At 41.9% G+C, this 22,250-nt stretch overlaps 1 protein-coding gene across 1 annotated transcript in view; it reads right to left on the reverse strand.

Moving 5' to 3' along the window:
* The window catches only part of ARHGAP18 (Rho GTPase activating protein 18), an 84,899-nt gene extending 64,930 nt beyond the window's left edge, over window positions 1-19,969 (reverse strand). Inside the window, exon 1 of the mRNA XM_054975537.1 lies at window positions 19,761-19,969. Within this exon, the coding sequence (XP_054831512.1) occupies window positions 19,761-19,876 (116 nt within the window). The 5' untranslated portion in view covers window positions 19,877-19,969. The remainder of the gene's footprint in view (window positions 1-19,760) is intronic.
* Between the last annotated feature and the right edge of the window lie 2,281 nt (window positions 19,970-22,250).

Raw genomic sequence — 22,250 nt, forward strand, 5'->3', positions numbered from 1 at the left:
GACACGTACATTTCAACACTCATTCCTATTAATTGGGAGCCTTTATTCTTCAGTGTTTAGAAACACAATTTTGTATTTCAGGTCAAAAAGGAATGCATCTACAGGTATCATATTTAAAAATCATAACATTGTGATGAATTGCCTAGGATCCTGTACTCCACCACAAGACTGGTGAATACTTCTTTTCACATGCTCCAGAACCGAGTTTCTAATACTTTGTTCTACCATGAGGGATATCAACCCCACTAAGTATTTTTAGTCTTGTTTATATTGTTATAAGTCCTTCCTCATCTTTAAGTTCTGTGGAAACATTTCCATGTGTTTCTAGATCTGTATCACAGCTGTTTTCAAAGGCATGTGCCTTATATCCTGAGGATGAGGAAGTTATGATTTAAAGGAAATGGAACACTTGCTCTGTACAATACTTTTAAGGATATAATCAATTATCATTTGTAGTAACTATTTAAAGACATTTCTGTTTATGGTAAAATAAGTTACACACAAGCAAAACTAGATTCATTGCTCTCAGCCATTCCTTTGTCAGAGGTGGAGAAAAATGGCATTGTAGACGTGGCTTTTTAGATAATGCAATTTGCTGTGCTCATTAACAATTGTGTAAAACTAATCCAGTATATAACAGGGCGTACTACAACTTATTTGGTTTTGCCTCAGTAGAGAAGAGGCAGATGAACTCCTAGTTCAGAAGAACTGATGCTCTGGGGCTACAAAAGCAATTTGGATTTGACCACTGGGTTACACTCATTCGATATACATCTGTCTTCTACACACCAAATCATCTTTCTACATGTTTGACTAGAAAGCAATGTTGTATGTTGTCACAGTATTTGACTCAAGGTTGCATCCAATCAAAACGCAGAGTAAGGAACACATGGCAAGGATACCCAGGTAAGGTGGTATTTGGTAAGATACAAGCGGATTTGGGCAGAATGACGTTAAGCTATTTTCAAGATGATGAATCCTGCTGCCTTTCCAAGTTCATTCTCACATACTTCCTGCCTTTAATAGTTCAGCTCTCTCTCAAAGGAGAGAGACAAATATGTTGAAGGAGTGGCTAGATCAAACATCAGACTAGAAGACTTGTAGCTATTGTATGCAAAATTATTATAATATAGGGACAATCATAGGAATAGCATTATGTCAAACAATCCCAACAAATACCAAGACTGGTTCTCAATATAGGTTGTGGCAAGGCTTGCTTAGCTGCCCGTTATGGCTTCCTGCTAGTAAGTTCCATTGCCCACCACCACTAGAATTTTTTTTTTAAATGAAATTGCTGATGTTAGCAATATTGTGCCCTCTCACGTCCTTGCCCTGAGCCCCAAGCTTGGCCTGGAAAGCCCTGTTGTGGCACATCATTAGGTCATGACCTGTTCATGATCATGAGAAAAAAACAAACTACTGTCAAACTAAAAGCAAGTTCCATATTGCAGATTAGAGCTAGATTGCTCTGAATATGTTGTATTCTGTAATGGTTGTACAAGTCCCTCCTAACAATGGGTGGTGCTGTTACATGTATGAGTGCTTGGTTTGGTTTTATATTGTTTCTAGTTGTTCTGTGTTCTGGGGGAAGTTGACTGTTAGACAATTTCAAGGTCTGTGCTTGAAGCTGTGCTGTGGACATTTAAAAGCTTTTATTAAAGCTGGATTCCTTGAACAAGCGTATTACAACTGATGGCAGCAAATTCAAGATGAGAGGAAATTTACCAGTCCTTTCTCCCTGGAATCAACCCGACTGACTTTTAGCTTCCGGTCTCTGTGACTGATTGGAATGATCAGGCAGTAGCACAAAGTCTGGCACTCTTTTTATAGGATGATGCTCAAGCATTTTACCTGCAGCTTCCTAGTACAGATTGTGGTTCCTACAGGCTGCTCTGTGAGCACTTTAAAGGCTTCTTGAATATAGAAAGGCATGGCAAGCAAGAAGGACAAAACAGGTGGAATCTCATGCTATTTGATACAAGACTATTTGATACAAGCTCCTCCTTGCCCAAGTGACAATTTAAATGGTGCTGAACCAGTCTAACCAAATCTGGGGCTGGCAATGCAAAGAGGAGCTTAAATCCAGTGGCAAGCTGTGTGAAAACCCAGCTTATAAATGGATTAATAGGGGATCTTCACACCCTGCTTGTTAAAGAAGGAGCCATTTTAGACAAACCAATGGCCTATATTGTGTACAAAGTGGGAAGCAGGATATATGCTTTTAACAGTAGCAGCTGTTAATTCCATGTTTTAGAGAGATTCTCTTCCAACACCAACAGCTTTCCAGGAATAATGCCGGTGACACCTCAAGTTTTGATGGGAAATGTAGGCATCCTAGTCTTGCAGCTTGGCTCTCTGACTGCTGTCCAATGGACTTTTCAACTGTCACTTGTCCAACATTCCGCCAAGCTGCCTACATTTCCCATCAAAACTTGAGAGAAGCTGACAAGTGTCCAACCTGTGCCTTTTGTAACTTGTAGTTCCGCTCCTAGACACCATGCCCTAGAGTTCCTGAGGGAGAACAGTTGTTGCTGCAAGGAAACTGTTGGATTGTTTGAACCCAGTACCATGCATTCGGGCCTGTTGATCAGTAGAACCTTGTTTCAAACAGGGCCAAAAAGAGTGTACTGGATTAGAGAACTTAAGGTGACTGGCCAAGAAATACAACTCACATAGAATCAGAATGTAGGGATAGTTTCTAAGGTAAAACTAAGGTATTTCACAGCCTCTTAAAGATGTAGAGGTTAGAGTTATGCCGGAGCTAAGCCAGTAAGTGAACTGGGCATTTATTTGACAGAAGCAGCAATAGAAAGCACTGTTAAGAAACAACTGGAGCAGAAACAGAAATGCAAGTGTGTTTTCATACAGTAACAAACAACCTGGGAGATATGATCAGAGGGCTGAATAGCACAGTGATCAAAGTGTCAGACTAGGACCAAAGATGACGAGGTTCAAACTCCCACTCTGCCACAGAAGCCCACTGGGTAACCTTGGGCCTGTCATCATCTCCCAGTCTACCCTCACAAGGTTGTTGTTGTGAGGATTGAAATGGGGAGAACAATGTGACAAGCAGGATATAATTTTGTTTAACAATTGTGCTATAGTCAGGGAGTATGCTAGTGAAGCGACCCCTACTTTGAATCCATTTAGTACATCAAGCCACTGTGAAATAAAAGTTAACTCACTGGCCAAAGAAAGTTTAATAGCACATTCCACATCATCCTGGTCTTCCGCAACAGGATGAGATTCCTTGAACAAGTGTGTTACAGTACTAATGGTTGGCTCCTATGAATCTCAGCCTTTCCCTTATCCTAACTAATGGTTGCATCCATAAAGGTTCCCCTGGCATTGCCTTTTCAGGGATCACAGAGGCCTGGCTGGAGAAAAGGATGGTGCACACTGCACCATCCTATCTATCTATCTATCTATCTATCTATCTATCTATCTATCTATCTATCTATCTATCTATCTATCTATCTATCTATCTATCTATCTATCTGCATGATCTCTGATTTTTCCATTTAATTTTAACAGAACAAGTATATTGATAAAATAGGTGAAAAACAAACTCTGGGATGCTGTTATGGGAAATATTTCTTTAAATATTTATTTCCAAACCCTATTTTTAACAAATTTAGCTAACATTGATGAAAAGTATCAAACCTTCAAAAACTGACTGTGACTAAAGATTTGATGCTGATACTTCTATTTTTAAATGTGACTAATTTTGTACATGATTTTGCTTGTTTCACTTCTGTGCATAGTTATTTCAACTGGGAGGCCTGGGAGGGTGACCATTGCAGTCCCTGCCACTCTGTTTAGCCATCAGTTGCAGCCCACCTCCCAGAGCATCCTGCCTTGGAGTCTCTCTCACTCAGATGCATGCTATGCTAAAGACGGCTCAGTCTGCCTCCCCAGGGCCCCTGGGAGCACCTCATACTGGACAGAGGGAGTTAACCTGATCCATCAGACCTCTTAATGATTTGTACTTCAAAGAAGTCTGGGGTGTTCTACAACTCTGTTGATGTCTGTTTGTGAGTGGATGAAATCAACTTCACAATCCTCCCTGCCCCACCTCCCCTCTCCAATCTGTGGCTTCCCTTTAGGGCTACCCCATCACACATCCAAGAGGGTGGGCTCTGACTCAGGGATGCCCATGCTGTGGCCAGTCTTTCTGATGTCACTGGAGTATTGATTTAGCAGGGGTCCAGTGGCACTTTGAAGGCTAACCCCACATTTAGGGCCCCTCTCCCTCCCTCTGCTGGCTGCAGTATGCAGTATGCATGGGGAATGGGCTGGTGGGTGGTTTAGGGACTTGTGGGTTGCTCTGGGAAAGGAAGGGTCTCTGGGTCCCACATTGCCCCACAGCACTGCTGGCATTTGATAAGACATGGGCAGGGAACCCATGGTGGTTACAAGAGAGCTGCTTCCATGGGTGCAGTATAGAGGGGTTGTGAAGAAGCACCCCCTCTGTGATGGATCTCCAAAGCAGCTCATTAGCTGGACCATCCTGTACCCCCTTTTGTGGTTTGCAGACGCAAAACGTGAGCTCTATGGCTTTTGCTTGCCTCTCACCTCACCCCATGTGGGGATCCTGGTGCCTTTATAATGAGCTATGTCTGTCTGTGCAATGATCTCTGTCTGGCCCCATGCAATCAGTGGTGATGTCAGGGTTAGAGCGAAGCACCTCAAGCCTGCGGGCATGCCTCCTTTGAAACTACCTTCTTGGCCCAGTGATTAGGATGCTGGTCTTGCATAGAGATGTGGGTCTGAAGACAGCCTCTCTATTTTTTATCTTTTTAAAAACTTTTGGGGGGACAGGTATGTGTAGCTTGGAGCAGGGATGGTTGTGTGTGGCCAGCATTTTTGCTGCCCATCAGACCCTTGCTGGGGAAGGGGTAGGCATCCTGTCTGCTGCATGAGTAGGGAGAGACCTATGGGCTAGGGAGGGGAGGTTTATTGTTTCTGAGTCTTCCATCCTTGGCAGCTGGCTCTCTGCTGGGGGTGGGGGATGGGAGTGGCATCAAGGGGTAGCAGCTAGGTCAATGGCTAGTGATTGGCAGCTCCTGTGTGTGCCACTCATGAAAATGTTATCAGCTGATGTTGTCTGATTGGTAGGTGTTGCTGAGGTTGCATACTTGCAATACCATCTGTGCCTTCCAGAGGGTGTGCACTGCTGTTTCCTCCATGGTGTGTCCAATGGGAATGGACCAGTGTAGCTACAATTGTGCTGGCAGCCACCTCCTCTGCAGCCCTGAGGATTGTATTGCCCAGTGCTATAATGTGTATGCTAATAACACCCTACTGAATAGCTCAATGGTTTAATGCTATAAAAGTGTAACTACATACCGAAACGTGCTACTGGTTTATTGTGAGTATGCTACCCTTTTTCTGACCAAACAATATATTTTATGTTATTTTTTACAAAGCACGTGTTTTCTGTTTAATTTCTATTTTTCAGATAGCAAAAATAAAGGTACTTGTGCTAAGGTAGCATAGGGTGCATCAGCTTGCAGTTTTCTCTCAAGTATTGAGAATATTTTCAATTTTGTCTGAAGAAACTAGACCATTTATAACTTTTAAATTCCATAAATATGTCAAAATTGTAATTTTATATGCTAAATAACTTATAAAAGATGGATTTTATGTTGTTAAAGCAGTAAAACTAGTTTAGATTTGATAGGACAGTAAGTATTGCATATATTTCAATTTTTCCCCAGTGGTGTCTGAAGAAGTGAGCTGTGACTCACGAAAGCTCATACTATACCACAAATGTTGTTAGTCTTATAGGTGCTACTAGACTCTTACTCTTTTCTACAGTTACAGACAAGACTAACATGGCTACCCACTTTAATTTTCCCCCAAATATCCTTTTTTCAGGAAAAAAGGGGGGAAAGCCATTTTATTTCCATGGCTCCAAAATTTCAAGAAATGTTAGCTCTCTATATGGGGTAGAGAGAGTAATGGGAACATAGCTCTGTTATTTCTGTTGGATGCTTGTCACGTACCAATCAATCAGTCAAGGTATTTATTAGTTTCCTTTCTATCTTAACAGAACCAAAGGCAGAGTACAAAGTAAGCTGCACAACAAACCGAAGAATACATAAAAAGAACATAATTTTAAAGCACAACTTAAGTTTATCAATAAGTGAAAAGATTAACCTAATGAAATACCATTGTGAATTCAGCAGCCCTTTATCCTTCCCAATATCACTAGCCCTATAGACAAGGGAACAGGCCTTCATAACCCACCCAAAGTGAAAGTCCCTCTGATGTCACCTCTTTGATTCTGCCCCCTCAGAAATCCAGGATTTATCCCACAATCTCAAGAAAAAAGTTGATGCAAACATACGCAGGACAGTGTTGACTCTGGGCCTTGCTCCTGCAAACCGGCAAAGACATCAGGAAGGAGTTGCCTGGTGACCTCTTAGGCATCAACGGCAGACAGCTGGATGATCCGGCTTCTCCTTTCTTCACCAGAAAGGTTGTTTTTGTGCTCTCTCTCTTGGCTGGGATGTTGAGCAGGGCCAGCGTCAGCGCATGGCAAGGTGGAGCAGCTGCCAGGGCCCATGGCTTCTGGTTGGGCCCACTGCTGCTGACACCCTACTCACACATCTCCTCTGACACCTGCATTCATGCCCTTCCACTACCTGCTTATGAGTGCTTTGTGCTCCCAGCAGCATATGCTGACTAGTGTTGCTGGAGAAGGGCATGTGGGTGGTGCACAACATATCAGCATTCCTGGTGGCCATGCCAGTAGCACTCCTAACTACATCCACCACCCAGCACCATTGGGGAAAAATCATGCAGGCAGTATGGGCAGCTGTGACTGCAGGTGGTAGGAGAGCTTGCTAGAGGGCAAAGGAGGCAGGCAGATGGGACACATGGGTGGAAGGTCAAGAAGGGGAGTCTAGTATTTGGCATAAGGAGACCCTGAGCAGTCTTTGCCCAAGACTCCCCAAAACCTGGAACTGGCCCTGATGTTGAGCATACTCAATCAGTTGGCCTTAGGCAAGTCTGAGATGTATCACTCCTATCAAGGTCAATTAAGTATTATTACAAGCATGGGTGAAACTAAGGACTCTTAAGATAGTATATAAAGTATTGGTAATAGCCCTGAAATACGAACCTCAGCACAGACTAAAACCTTGGAATAGTGCTGTGCAGCTGGCCAGTTTAAAGGGGTCTGTCCATGGTTGTTCTCCAGAGGATCTTGACAGCAGAAGGGGAATAAGCATATTATTTTCTTCTGTAGATGTGGTTTTTTTTCTGTAGAGTACTTAAGCTACTTAATGGCATGCATTTTTATTCACTATTCATGTGTTCATTGCCTCCTTATCCCTCAGGTATGCTAGAAAAATAGAGAGGTGCCCTCAAAGCAAAAGAACCAATACACTTGTCTACATCATCACTATCTTGAGGGAATATTTGGGGAAGGAGCAGAGAGAGAGAGAACTATGAACAGAATTTTATCTTTATTGAATACAAGGACAGACAGAAAGGGAAGAAAAAGGAAACATTTCAAAACACACACGATAAAGTACAATTCAGGGACTGCAGAGGAAAAGCAATCAGAGAATCCACCAGGGAGGAATTAAACAACACCTAGCAAAAGTGGTCCCTCCTAAGTTAGATGTGTCCACCTAAAGCTAATTCAAGTAGAGCCCACTCATGGAGTATGTGTGATATCACCAAGACAGAATCAGAAGGAAGGAAAGGGGGTGCTGCAGTGACATTGCAGAGAAAGAGGGGATAGGTTTAAGAGGGGAGCAAGAATAACAAGGACAGAGAGAAAGCAAGGGAGAAGAACAGAGAAAGGTCACTATTTTTACCTGATCTGAATTATGAATGTAGTTGAGAGTCACAGTGATACAGGAACAGTTCCAGACAGGGTGGATTTGATTTAAATCAAACTGATTTAAATCATGATTTAAATCATGATTTAAATCACTAGTCAGTAAGGCTTGATCTAAATCATAGTTTTCTACATAAAGACTAATTCTTGCTGGTATAACTTTAATATGCAAGTATATGAAGATTTTTAGAATAACAACTTTTCATATTAGTTTTACAGTTGTATAAAATATTGATTTTAATACTATTAGAAACATATTATAGTTAATTTATTGTGAGATGAATTATCCCCAGTTTAGGTTAATCATTCATATTTGGACAACTTTTCTGTTGTACTTTATTGGAAGGAGAAAAATAATCATTACCTTAATAATAACAATTTAAATAGTTTTATTTATTCAACTGAAACAATAACATTACAGCATATGTTATTTGCTTAAACAAACATCCATGTTTGTTAACTCCTCACACTTAGTTTCTTCTTGTGCAGATCTATTCCACTCCAAACAATCAGAAAAATATTGTTTCTATTCACTGAACTTCTTGAAACTTAGCACTGAAGGGGTTGATTCTGTCTTCATAGGTTTGTAGAACAATAGGATTAAGGTCTTTTTCTCAACTCTGTTCATGTTATAACATTTTTGCTGTGAAGAAGAAGCATGTGATCTCTGCTGAGCTGACACAAATTCAGTTTTGAGAACTGCAAAACCAAGCATCTGTGATAATATCCTGTAGGCAGAGAAACTGCCCAATAATCTTACAAAAACCTCTGGAAGAGCATGACATTGTAAATGGATTAATGGAATTTATTTACCAAAAAAATTAAACATATACAGCCTTATTCTACATAATTAAAAACTAATCTTTATTTCATGCTGGAATAACCTTTGGATGGTGATATATTTTCCTCAAAAAGCATTTTATTTAAAAAAATCCAATTTAAATTTTAAAAATCCGATTTAAATCAAAAAAATCTGATTTAAATCAAAAAAATCTGATTTTTTTGATTTTTTAAAAAAAATCATTGATTTTTACCAACCCTGGTTCCAGAGTAGAACTTAACCTAAAGTACCAGCGATGGAGGAATAGTCCTGGGAGAAACTGAACCTTCAGTGCAAGCCATCACGAAGTCCTTATATACTCAAAAATTGTGCCCTTTTCTGCTAGTGCTGGGATCAGATTTTCAGGGTACTTGAGTTACTCCAAGAGGAGGTTCTAATTGGACAGGAGATCGATCTTATTGATTAGGGACTTTATGCATTTACCAGGTATTCTAAGGGATGCTGTTGAGGGGAAAGGAATGCAAGTTTAATGATACAAAGGAACTTTCCATTATTCTCATACAATATTTTTAAGACATGAAGAGATGTGGGGACAGTCTTCAATTTGATAGACAAATTATACTAAACAACACTCAACAACAGAAATAAGATAAAGCCAACATAATAAGGGTAACCAACAGTTAGTGTCTGGCATCTCTATTACATAGGCGTTTTGAAACAAATTCCTGAAACTCAGGTATTAACTCTTGAGTGGCTGACAAATTCTAATGAATACTAGTACAACTCCAGTCTTTACACACAATCCCTCAACATTTTGACTGAATGTATAAATTCTTTCTCTTTTGTTCATTTTGTTCCCATCCCATTTCCAAGTCTAAAATATTGTTTTCACATTTATTTTTCTGAGGTGAAAGGTGTGTGTATTAAAATGGACCCCAATAGCCTGGCTTAAAGCCTATTCTAAGCTGCCTCTTGACAGTGCAGCATAAGGCTCTTCATATAGTTGCAGAACAAATCCCTCAAGTGTGATTCAGACAAAGACATTGAAGATAATCCTAATAAGAAGCAGCAAAAGGGGAAATAAATCTATCTGCTGTCATAAGATCCACAACTGCAGAACACTAGAGGCTGTTCTTGTCTGGGTTCAACTGCAGAAGATGGGTAGAGTTAATATAGCACATTAAAAAAAAGTACACTGCTTCCTGGAACAGGGGCATAATCAAAGACAGATTGCAGCAAATAGGGAGTCTCTCAAAATATCCAGTTGTACAGTAAACTTTTTTCTGAAATAAATGTAGGGTTCCTATTAGCAGCCATACCCCTGCATTATTTTGGAGGGTAAATTCTACCACTGCCTTATCTTAGAATGCCTAATATCTCAAGGCAATGCTTTCACTGATACACTATTACAGTGATGAGTCATTTGTTTCTTGACAGCACCACACAGCACCTAAACAACAATATGAGAAATATGTTTTCTAATAGAGATGCATAAAATGAGCTTTCTATTAACCTATGCCTAGCACTGTCATACTAAGGCTGCACTATATGGCAATGTTTCTCTTTGTAGCTTTTGTTGCCACAGCAAATGCCTCTGCAATGGAGCATCTCATGGCAGTTTTCTCCACACTTTCCCTGCCTCAACTCCTCATGTCCACAAATCTCCCTCCATGACACCAGATGGCTTATTTAAAAAACAGCAGCTGTAACATTATAACACTGAAACAACTGATTAGATATTGTAAATCCCCAACTTTAATTTTTTAAAAGTAAGTCTGTAGATATTTTCATAGCAGAGATAAAGAGTGCATATTTCCTGTGGTGATGGGGAAATAGCAGCCATGGGGGACTTGTAGCACTGGTTAGCACTTTTTTATCTCACTGTTGTTGAAATACAAACTATCATTGTAAACTTTCACAAGTCAGAAAAAGTCTTTTATTTTACCAAGCATCTTACCCATATTCACTCCATCATTCTGCAAAATAACAATGAGCAGTAATACTCCATGTAATTGCATAAAATAGAATTCTCATGTGTATTCTAGAAATACCAGCGTCTAGCTTTTCCAGAACATCACAAGATTATACCATTGTAAACTGCCTTAAGGACTATGTATATGAAGGTTGTTCTGAACTATTAAATACCAACAAGCATGGTGGCCAACAAGCCTCCATTTTGGTTCCTACTTCTCTCCCGCAATATGGAACCAACTCTCCTTTCTCAGTCTTTGCATGCGCCAATAAGCAGATTTTGGTCCACTGCCACAACAAGGGCAGATAAGCCAGTAGAGTAAGTGGGACCATGCCTAATGTTATCAAACTTACAGAGCAAACTGAAAGAGAATCACCTAGTAGTGGGTTATTAAACACCCTTCCAGTGATTCATCAGTGTGCTTTTAGCCACAATGCCATCTTAGCATTCCTCTACAGAAAGAACAGTACCCACATTTCTATCTCAGAAAATAAGTTGGAATGTCCCAATAACATAATTAAGGCTGTTGGAATTAGCCACCACATGTCACCACATGTCACCAGTCAAGCCAAAACCGCCTCCAGAGTCCTTCCCTGTCTGGATATCTTTTTACTTACTTTTATTTACTAGAGCACTTGGAAAACACCTTTTTACCCAGTCAAGTAACTCAGCAGACCAGCCCCATATCTCCCACTTAAGGCTGGAAAGAAAGGAATCTTCACATTTCTCTAAAATTTTCATTTGGCTGCTTAGATTTACAACCTAATTAATTATGTCCTGTTCTCTGTATGGCTGGTTATACAACCATCAATTTGTTATTAATTTTCAACTCTTGTTTGGGAGAGGACCAGAAATTAAATATGAATTTTCACTTTGTAGACAAAACTACAACTCTTTTTAAAATTGTATTGTCGAAGGCTTTCACGGCCGGAGAACGATGGTTGTTGTGGGTTTTCCGTGGGTTTTCTCAGTGAGAGATCTCTGTCTTTTGGTGCTACACCTCTGAAGATGCCAGCCACAGCTGCTGGCGAAACGTCAGGAACTACAATGCCAAGACCACGGCAATACAGCCCGGAAAACCCACAACAACCATCTTTTTAAAATTCTTGTTATAATTTCATAATGCTGACCTGGATAACTCAGTCTAGCCCAATCTTGTCAGATCTTATAAGCTAAGCAGAGTTGTCCCTGGTTAGTACTAGAATGGGAGACTACCAAAGAAGTCCAGGGTTGCTACGCAGAGGCAAGTAATATCAAATCACCATTGTTCACTCTTGCCTTGAAATCCTGTGGGGTCACAGGATTTGAAATCCTGTGGGGTCACCATAAATCAGCTGCAACTTGACAGCACTTTACACTCACATAACCTTAATAAAAATAAAAACAATGAGCAGGGCTTTGCTTACAATGTGAAAAGCAGAACATACCCTACCTCTCCCCTCAATAGCTAACAATCAATTCATGAATGTCATGGCTAGCTGAAGGAGCAAATAGGAAGTAATTAAACTGGGAAGAGTTTCTGCAGATCCCAGCACCCAGGTGATTATTGGTGGAGGTCCAGTAAGGCAAAGGGGGAAAGAGGGACCATTCTGCTAGGTTCCACACCACCCTAGGAATGGCCATTCTTACTAGACAACCTGAAGTTGCAATGGTGTCTCACTTTTTATATTTTTAAAGTTTATTTATTGAAATGTAAATACAAGAAGCCACTTAAAACTCTTCCTCATAACAAGGGAAGCAGAATATTACAAAACAAAGGTGGAGATACTACAGATTCAGATCAAATCATTTATCACACTATTAAATGAACCAATAAATGCTTAAGTAGTAAGGGTTAAGATCTTATACAAATGTTGATTCCATACATCGCAGCACCTTTTTCCAGTGTAAGTCTGTTCTGTTAACATCTTTATTCTTCTGCAAAGCCATAAGCTGAAGCAAAACATAGAAATGTTTTACCTTTACAAAGAAAACCTTCCTTTGATGAATTTTCCTTTGCTTCCAATGTTTAGCAAAGATTAGTCTAGCTGCTGTTTTACTTTCTTAAGCCACCAAAAGATAAGAGGACAAGAGGGAAAACACTGGCATATAATAGATTGCCAAAGACATGGTATGTAATATTCTCCATTAAAATCAAATAAATGAATCATGGCAAATTCACAACTAGTATGGAAGTTACCTTAAACAAAGTCCTTGATCCATCTGTATCAGACCATCATATTCTGGCAATCAGCAGCTCTCCAAGGAGTCAGACAGAGGCTCTCCCAGCCATGAGCCCAGCAACTCTTTGAACTGGGCATGTCAGGGATTGAACCGACATTTTGCACAGAAAGCATGTGTTGTACCACTGAGCTATAGCCCCTACCCTACAGTTCAGGGTTTTCATCAGCTAGCTCATCCCCTCACTTCCTTCCAATCATACAGAAGTGCTACAACATCATTGGCAGGAGAACAGGCCCATGAGGATAGAACACTAAGCTCTAAAGCTCAATTTAGCAACACAAATGCTGAATTTATCAAGATTAATTTTGGTTACTTCTTCTATACAGAAAATGAAGTAAATAAGAGAGGGCCACAGTATGGAAACAGTTTTCTTACGATCAGCCTTCTAACATGAACTTCATCTCTTCATAAGTAACTTTAAATATAGTGCACAGTTGTTATGAAGCAAAGACTCTAATATAGTTTGCCACACATTTTAATACCATGAGACATATCAAAAGACACATGGAGAACTGAATAAGAACAATTACATAGATTTTCTCAGCTCCTAGATGCATTATAAGCAATCTGCATGCGGGTGGGAGGATTGTTGAAAGTCAGAAGTTGGTAATTTCAATTTTTGTTGTATACTATTTTTAAACAACTGAGAACATAATCCTCTGTACACTTACTGGGAAGTAAGTCCCATTGAACTCCATGGTGTATTCAGACATTGTGATAAATTATGGTTTGATCAAGCTGTGGTTAGTTGCAACATATAAACGAAATTTATTTTATTTACTTAGAAAAAAATTATGTCCCCTCTTTAGAGATCTGATTAGGATAGCTTATAACTAAAATAGTACAATCAAATCATTCAGCCATTTAAAAATAAACCATTAAAAACAAGCCAGAGCATTTTTAAAAAAATACAACCCATACAAGTTATTAATTATAGAAGACTGTCCTTAGGCTAGAAGCAGATTATAACAACAATAAAAAGATCAGATGCCTAGTTAGAAGCCTGGGTAAAAAGAAATGCTTTGGCCTGACAGCTAAACGACAGTAATGAAGACACCAGGCAAGCCCAAGGGAAAGGGCGTTCCGCAAGAGAGGTGACACCAAAGAAAAATACTTGTTCTTGGTCACCCCCTGCCTCACTTCTGAAGGCAGGACAAGGAGAACATGGCTGAAGAAAAGAATCTTAACTGGCAGGCTAGACGATACGATACAATCCAGTTTCTGGTTAGCACCAAACAGATTTCAAACCAGGCTTAGAAGGCAGTTTGTTAAGCAGAGTTTGTACTAATGGTTCTTTGTTATAACATCAGAGTTTATAAACTAATTGAGTAGCACTGCTTCTTGCAGTCACAGCAATATAGAAAGGGTATCTTTTCTCCTGGGAGACAGGCAAATGGGGTTTACACACTTCACAGATACTGGTAGAGTGTGGGAAAAACACCATTTGACTCAGGAACATCAAAACAACTGGAGTTTGATTCGATGCATCCAAATCAGGACACTTTCAATTTTAAGGAAGCCAGGCAACTCTCAAGAGACTTCACTTCAGGAATAAAAGTTCTTTACTGATAAGATGCCAGTATCACAAACTTACACCATCCTTGCTAGGAGTAGCAGCTACAGACAAGTATTGAGCAGACAGAGGTTTCCCAAAGCTACTCTTAATCCCCCCCCCTTCTCCTAACAGTCCTCTAACTCAGCAGATAGGAAAACAGGCTGCATGATTCATGGACTCCTCAAAGTCAAGCAGACTCCGGAGAGATTACAACAGGAACAAACACCTCTCATTCTCAGTTTCCCACCTGGGTTCAAATAACAGAATCACCTCAACAGGTGATGCTGGGAGGTTCTGAGCCTGCAGGGGGGCATTGAATATGACAGGTGATCCTGAGCACCTGACATCAATCACACACCTTGAATAAGCAGGAGTGGTCTTAGCCAAAGGGCAACAAGAGCTGCTGCCCTCGGACCCACACTGGGAGGGTCTCTGATCTCCCACAGCTCTTCCCCCCTGAAAAAGAGGGGAAGAAGAAGAACAAGCTCCTGCCACCATTTGCACTCACCCTATCTGGGGCTTGGGCAGCAGACTTCTGGCAGCTTCTGCCCACCTTGCAACAGGGTGAGTGCCGTCCCTTGTGAAGCCCCAGTGGGGAGGCAGTGATACTGAGGCCCCATCCTAGACTTTTGTCCAGGGCCACGGACCACCACATTGCACAAGGAAAAGATTCAGGAAGAAGGAGTGAGAAGCATCAGAGATGGAACTCAGTTTGTTGTGAAGCCTGAGCACAGCTTTATACTTGGTACAACACAGTTTAAACAAATCATGATTTATCATACCTTCTGAATGTAGCCACTGAGACTTTCAAGTAAGCATGTTTAGAACAGCATTGCAGGGCCAAATATGCTCCTGCACGCAGATACACATTTAACTACAGACTGCAGCAATCCCAACATGAGCTTAAAAAAGAAATCCTGTACAACAGCACCACTAGAAATGATGACACAAGACAACTGCATGGGTTCAACTAGTTTTTATTTATTTATTCAAATAGCTGATCTACCTCATTGCTTATTTAAATAAGCTGACCATATTGAGGGAAGGCTGCGCTAGGCATCCAAACACAACTGCCTTTGGGGCAGGTCAACCCTGCCTACAAACCTGGCCAAAGTTTCTGTCAGTCTTGTTTTTCTTCGCCTGCCCATGCACTATATGCTGGGAGGTTCTGAGCCTCATCTGCCTCCACTGATATGCCACAAGGCCACCACCAGGTTTGGAAAGATACTAGTTAGCAGCACCAAGGGCTGCTCTTTACCAGCATACCCAGCCACAAGGCAGCTGATGGCCTGTTCTGGAAACACTCTCCATTATGCCTGATGCCTCAGGGTGTTAGCTGATTATTCCTACATATCATAAGTAACCTGCCCTATTCCCACCAGACTAGCTGTGGCCTAACCAGTCCCACACCAGGCATATTTAGCTAAACACCCTTCCCTTGATTGACATCCCAGAGCAGGTGAAAAAAAGGCTTCAGCCACAGCCAGTCAGGTGAAACCCAAAAACTCCTGCTTGACCAGCTAATCCCGCTATGTCCCAGGAATCAGCCACAGAAGCAAAAGCCCGAGGGGGGGGGGGGCTCCATATAGCTATTAGCTGCTCCCTCTTCATTGACTAGATACACTCTAGCCCTAACCAATAGCATCCTATGCCACATTTGAAGGAAACGTGGGCCGGGGGGGGGGGGGGGGACACGACAACTAATCTGCAGCATTAATGCATTCCAAAGATACAGTAGCTAGACATTCTCACATCTTTATTTTATTTTTATTTTATTTATTTATGTCAGTTATGGTCAACCTTTCTCACTGAGACTCAAGTGTGAGTCAGTACAGTAAATTTCAATGAACAATATAATAGGACAAATTTGCAAAGATTTAAAACCAGCAGATATCCAATACAGTGTTGAAAAACTGCTAGAACAGAGCAAAAGCAATTCTAAGACTGACATATTAAAGAACACAGAAAATACCCAGTAGGATCATACAGACAGTACATAATAATAAAATCTATGGTTTCTGTCTCTTTGATGCAATTCCTTACAGTACAGCCCTCCTATCTGACTAAAAGCCCTCTTGAATAAACCAGGAGAGTGGGAGCTTTTCTGACCTATTTAGGTAGACCATTCATAAGGTGGGGGCCACCACAGAGAATAGACATGTACGGGCAGCTGCATATGTGCAAAGTGGAACCTGCAAAAGGCCTTTTCAGATGAGCAAAGCTACCATGGTGGGGCTGTCCAGTAAATAAGCTGGACCAAGGCCATGATGAGCTTTGTGTGTGATAGCCAATACTTTGAATTGAGCCCAGTCACTGCAGAATGGGAGTAATATTCATTCTTCTACTAGCTCCCAATAATAACCGAGCTGCAGCATTCTGTACCAACTGGAGTCTCTGAGTTAACTTAGAGGGGAGGCCTAGGTGCATTACAGTAGTTGTCTCAATGTGACCATGGCATGGATCCAGGTGGCAGATCGGCCATGTTGAGGAAGGGGCCATCTTCCACACTAGACTGAGTTTGTAGAAGGCATTTTTTTGCAGTTGCCTTAACTTGCTTTTCTAAGAGTAGTGCTGGGTTTAATATAACTTCTAAGCTCTTAACTGAGTCTGCAAGAGTAAGATGAACACCATCAAAACGGCGGAGTACAACGTCCTTCAAGATCTCTGCCTTCCCAAGCAGCACCACTTCCATTATGCTTCAGTTTAAATTTGTTTGCTTTCAGACATTTGACCACAATAATTAGGCAGTGACCCAAGATCTCTACTGTATCCCATTGTGATTTGTACAGTGAGATACCGAGCTGTGTGTCATCTGCATATTGATGGTATCCAATTCCATCGGTATGAATGATTTCTCCCTAAAGTTTTACATGGAAATTGAATGACATGGGGGATAAGACTGTGCCCTGTGGAACCCCACAATATATTTCCCACTCTTAGGATAGCTGGTCTCCAACAGCACCCATTTGAAATGGTTCCTTGAGAAACAATTTGAACCAGTCCAAAGCACATCCCTTGATGCTGTCTTCTTTGAATTGCATAACAATATATCAGAGTTAAGTTAAAAGAGTTAAGTCCAAAGGCCATGGAATACAAGCATGATCTGTTGGCCCCAACGAGTATAAAATGGAAAGTGAAAAAAGTTTTATTTGCCAGTAAAACACTATGACATAGTCTCTACGGAACTGTGATAATAAACATCTTGGAACTTTGCTTTTTCTTTGCCTAGAGTATCAGGGACATCTCAATCATAGACAGGATGTTGAACACAAGTCACAGTAAAGTTTTCTTCTTAGAGATGCTTGGTGGATGGGTTTTAGTTCAAATTCGGGGTCTTATTGACATGGGGAGATAGGAAGGAGAAATCCATTGTGCCACTGCTATCTAGAATGATGGGTCTGCATGTGGATCACTGGGTGACCTTGTGGAAGTTCCTCTCAGCCTTATTTACCTGATAGAGGCATTTCATATTTCCTAGGCTTCTAGAAAGCAGGATATAAGGAAAAACTATACATAATGTGCTCACTTGCTTAAATCATCTGGAAAAAAATGTGCCAAAGACCCCTTGCCATCATGATCCCCATCTGTTCCTGCTCACTGAGAATAACATGGTGTGGTTTGAAATACGTCTATGGTTTGCACTTAAATTCTAGATGTTAATCAAAAGAAAAAAATAAGAATCAATTGGCACCTTAAAGACTAACAAAAGGATAAGTTTCTGTAAATCAGAACTTGCTTCTTCAGCTGTATACCCTGCTCTTTTATTATGCTGCTACAGACCAACATGGCAACTAACCTAGAATATTCAAAAGTAAGTCATGTTGATTTTTAATGAAATTTATATCAATATTACATATGCTTATATTCACACTCTTACTCTACGGTGACCAATGTGTGTGTGAAGAATCCTGCTTTAGGTGGGGAGGGATCCCACAACATATGATCTACAGGACTTACATTGGCCTTATCTGTTAGGACTCAGAGTAACATTTCTATTACTCTGATATTAATGTAGATCATACACTAGTATATGATCTAATTCCAAACCAGGCCTTAAAGTATGCATCAATAGATCCACAAAATGGAGCTAGAGACACATTGGGGGAGATTGCTCTACAAACCTACAGAACATCCCAAGTTTGTAGAAAAACTGAAATCTTAAAAATGATACATTGGGGGAACAAAACTCGCCAAAATAATAGAAATACCTGTAGCTTTCAGAAAACCATGCCCATTGAGCTCTCAGGCGCCATTTTGGAGGCTGCAAGGCAACTTCAACAATATTTGTGGACCTTCCAAGCTTTGGATTCTGTAAAGCAAAACCACAGAGGTGGAGAAGCAGGGGAGCTCCCTTGTCCACCTCCTGTCATGTTCTCTAATGGAAGAGGACTCACTAGGGACAGGCCCAGCAGCACCTACCAAGGCCTCATTATACACACCACTCTGACCAGCGTCAGCAGCCAATGCACAACTGGACCCAGCCTGGCACTGGCAGCCAATATGCATTACATTACTAAGAACTATAATTGCAGTTGGTGAAGGTGCGCCCACTCTTCTGAAAGCAACTGTTGCACCCCACTTCTCAACTCCCAACCCAAGTAAAGGTGCCTGCAAAGGTCAAGGATCACACACTAAGAATGTTCAAGATTCCAGTCCAGTCGCACCCTAAAGACCAACAAAGGGTTTCCAGGGTATGAGTTTTTGAGAGTCAAGCTCCCTTCTTCAGATACATAAAAATGTTCCTTAACTCTCATCCTTAAAGCAAGCTTTCAGCTCTAGCTTTTGGCTGCATGCAATCAGTATTTTCATACAAATACACACACCCCTCAGAGGCAGTAAAAGCGAAGTACTGAGGTCATTAATGAAAACTAACACTTGGAGAGGAAGAAACCAAAGTTCACATACCAGGAAATATTATTTGTGCTTCTGTAATCTATGGAAGACTCTTTACTCATATTAAGAAGGGAGAAAACACCTCTGGTAAACATCTGCCATTCTAGCGTCACAACAAAAAGTTCTTTAAGGAAATATTCTGCTCCGGAAAAAAAAAGGATACCAGGTATTTGTCATGAACGCGCGGTTGCTCTCCTGCCTGCAAACGGGGGGTGTGAGTTTGCCGGCCGCACATGCTTGAGTGCCAGCTCGCTGCGACTTGCATTCGTCCCGTACACCTGCCGAGAGCCGCGGCGCAGCACCTCACCGCTGCTGGCATTTCCTGACATTTACACTGGGATCATATGATAGCGCCGCGCTCCCTGCGGCCAGCTCCAGGCAGCGTGCCTGCGTCAACAAGCAGCTCGGACCGGCGGCGCGCCTCTGCCTCTGCCCTCGGGGCCGCCGCGGCGCGGGTGGGATCGCTTCGCGGAGCGCTTACCTCACGGGGGACGTGTCCGCGCCCTCCTTGCCATGGCTCGCCGGCCCGTCGGCGTCGCCGGGGCTGGGGTGATACGCCGTTAAAACAACCCCCTGGGAACTAGACCACCGGCTCATGCTGCGGGCGCGGGCATAACTGCTGCTGCTGCAGCTGGGAACAAAACGAGGCCAGCGGACGGAGTTCCTGCCTCGCCCGGCAACTTGGCCGGTTCGCATCCAGCGACTCCTCCCCTTTGAGGTCGCAGATTGAGGCAGGGCGAGGGGGGAGGAGTTCGGCGCGATCCGGCTTCCTGTCTGGGGCCAGTTACGCGCTGCGACTCGTGACAGCGTGGCTCGCCGGGACCCCTGTGGCCGTTCCGAGGGGCTGGCGCTTCCCAGTCAGCCACACAAGCAAAGGATCGTCTCTTCGTCCTCATCCTGGCCAGGTTGCAAAGGAGGAGTTCTACCTGCATCTACTTCTGCTGTGTAACCTAACATCAGTTACAGCGGCTCTTTGGCCCTCTTTCACGGGACTTCCTCAAAGCAAAAGAGCCAGCAGTGAAACAGGAGAAGTAGCTGCAGAGATTAGGACAGAAGAAATCTCCTCACATAAATACACTTAGATCCAGAGGAGTTAGCCGTGTTAGTCTGTAGTAGCAAAATCAAAAAGAGTCCAGTAGCACCTTTAAGACTAACCAATTTTATTGTAGCATAAGCTTTCGAGAATCAAGTTCTCTTCGTCAGATGCCTGATCAAAACATCTTCGTCAGGCATCTGACGAAGAGAACTTGATTCTCGAAAGCTTATGCTACAATAAAATTGGTTAGTCTTAAAGGTGCTACTGGACTCTTTTTGATTTAAATACACTTAAGTAGTCTTGTGCAGTTGCATGCTACTCGTTTTTAAAAAAATAAGGCCTATTGAGCGAAATGGCACTGTTACAGGATTGCAGCTCTAAATTAGATGCATTTCCCATCTTACATTTCAAGTACCTCCCATCAAGGGATATGCGAGAGGTAACATTTGTGTGTTTTTACTTTTTGAGCACTTTTGTTCTCATCTACCTGAGTACAATAAATTTCCATAATGCCAGATATTTTTGGTTGAAGAACATGGAAAAAATGTATTGTGAGGGACTCAGTTGGACCAGACAAAAAACAGAGCAAATATTTGTGCTGATTGTCAAACGAAACTGTTCGTTATGCTAGTCTGATACAGTGAGTGGAGTGGTGAACTGAGGGGAAACAATGGATTCAGATCCCCCGTCAGCAACAGACCAATCATTCTCAGCCCAGTAGTGCAATCCTGAAACTTTCCTGAGAGTAAGCTCTGTTGAACAGACCAAAGTTGGATTCTGTAAAAGATTGCTTCCTAATGGTTGTTGGGGTTTTTCCGGGCTGTATTGCCGTGGTCTTGGCATTGTAGTTCCTGACTTTTCGCCAGCAGCTGTGGCTGGCATCTTCAGAGGTGTAGCACCAAAAGACAGAGATCTCTCAGTGTCACAGTGTGGAAAAGATGTAGGTCATTTGTATCTACTCAGGAGGGGTGGGGTTGAGCTGAGTCATTCTGTAAGAGTTTCCCAGGGTGTGGAATGCTAATGGCGGGAGGCTTCACTGTATCCTGAGGAGGTTCTTTTGCATATGGATTGGTGCTTGATGTGCTAATCTTCTCTGCAGGGCTATTGTCGGGTGTGGAGTGTTTTGTTGGCCTGGTGTTTTTCAGAACTGGAGCCCATGCTCTGTTCATTCTTAAGGTTTCTTCTTTCCTGTTGAAGTTTTGCATATGCTTGTGAATTTCAATGGCTTCCCTGTGCAGTCTGACAAAGTAGTTGGAAGTGTTGTCCAGTATTTTGGTGTCCTGGAATAAGATACTGTGCCCTGTTTGAGTTAGGCTATGTTCAGCCACTGCTGATTTTTCAGGCTGTCCAAGTCTGCAGTGTCTTTCATGTTCTTTTATTCTTGTCTGGATGCTACGCTTTGTGGTCCCGATGTAAACTTGTCCACAGCTGCAGGGTATACGGTATACTCCTGCAGAGGTGAGGGGGTCTCTGCTGTCTTTTGCTGATCGTAGCATCTGTTGTATTTTTCGGGTGGGTCTGAATACTGCTTGAAGGTTATGTTTTTCCATAAGCTTTCCCATCTGATCAGTAATTCCTTTGATATATGGCAAAAACACTTTTCCTGTAGGTGACTGTTTTTCCTTGGTTGTTTGATTCATCCTGGGTTTGATTGCTCTTCGGATTTCATTTCTGGAGTAGCCATTTGCCTGAAGTGCGTGGTTTAGATGATTAATTTCCTCATTGAGAAAGCGCGGCTCACATATCCGTCTTGCACGATCCACTAATGTTTTCATTATGCCTCTTTTTTGTCGGGGGTGGTGATTGGAGTTTTTGTGTAAGTACCGATCAGTGTGAGTTGGTTTCCTGTAGACCTTGTGACCTAACTGAAAGTTTGCTTTGCGGATGACCAAGGTATCCAGGAATGAGAGTTTTCCCTCACTTTCTTTCTCCATT

The sequence above is a fragment of the Eublepharis macularius genome, chromosome 1 (genome assembly GCF_028583425.1).
Source record: "Eublepharis macularius isolate TG4126 chromosome 1, MPM_Emac_v1.0, whole genome shotgun sequence".
NCBI lineage: Eukaryota > Metazoa > Chordata > Lepidosauria > Squamata > Eublepharidae > Eublepharis > Eublepharis macularius.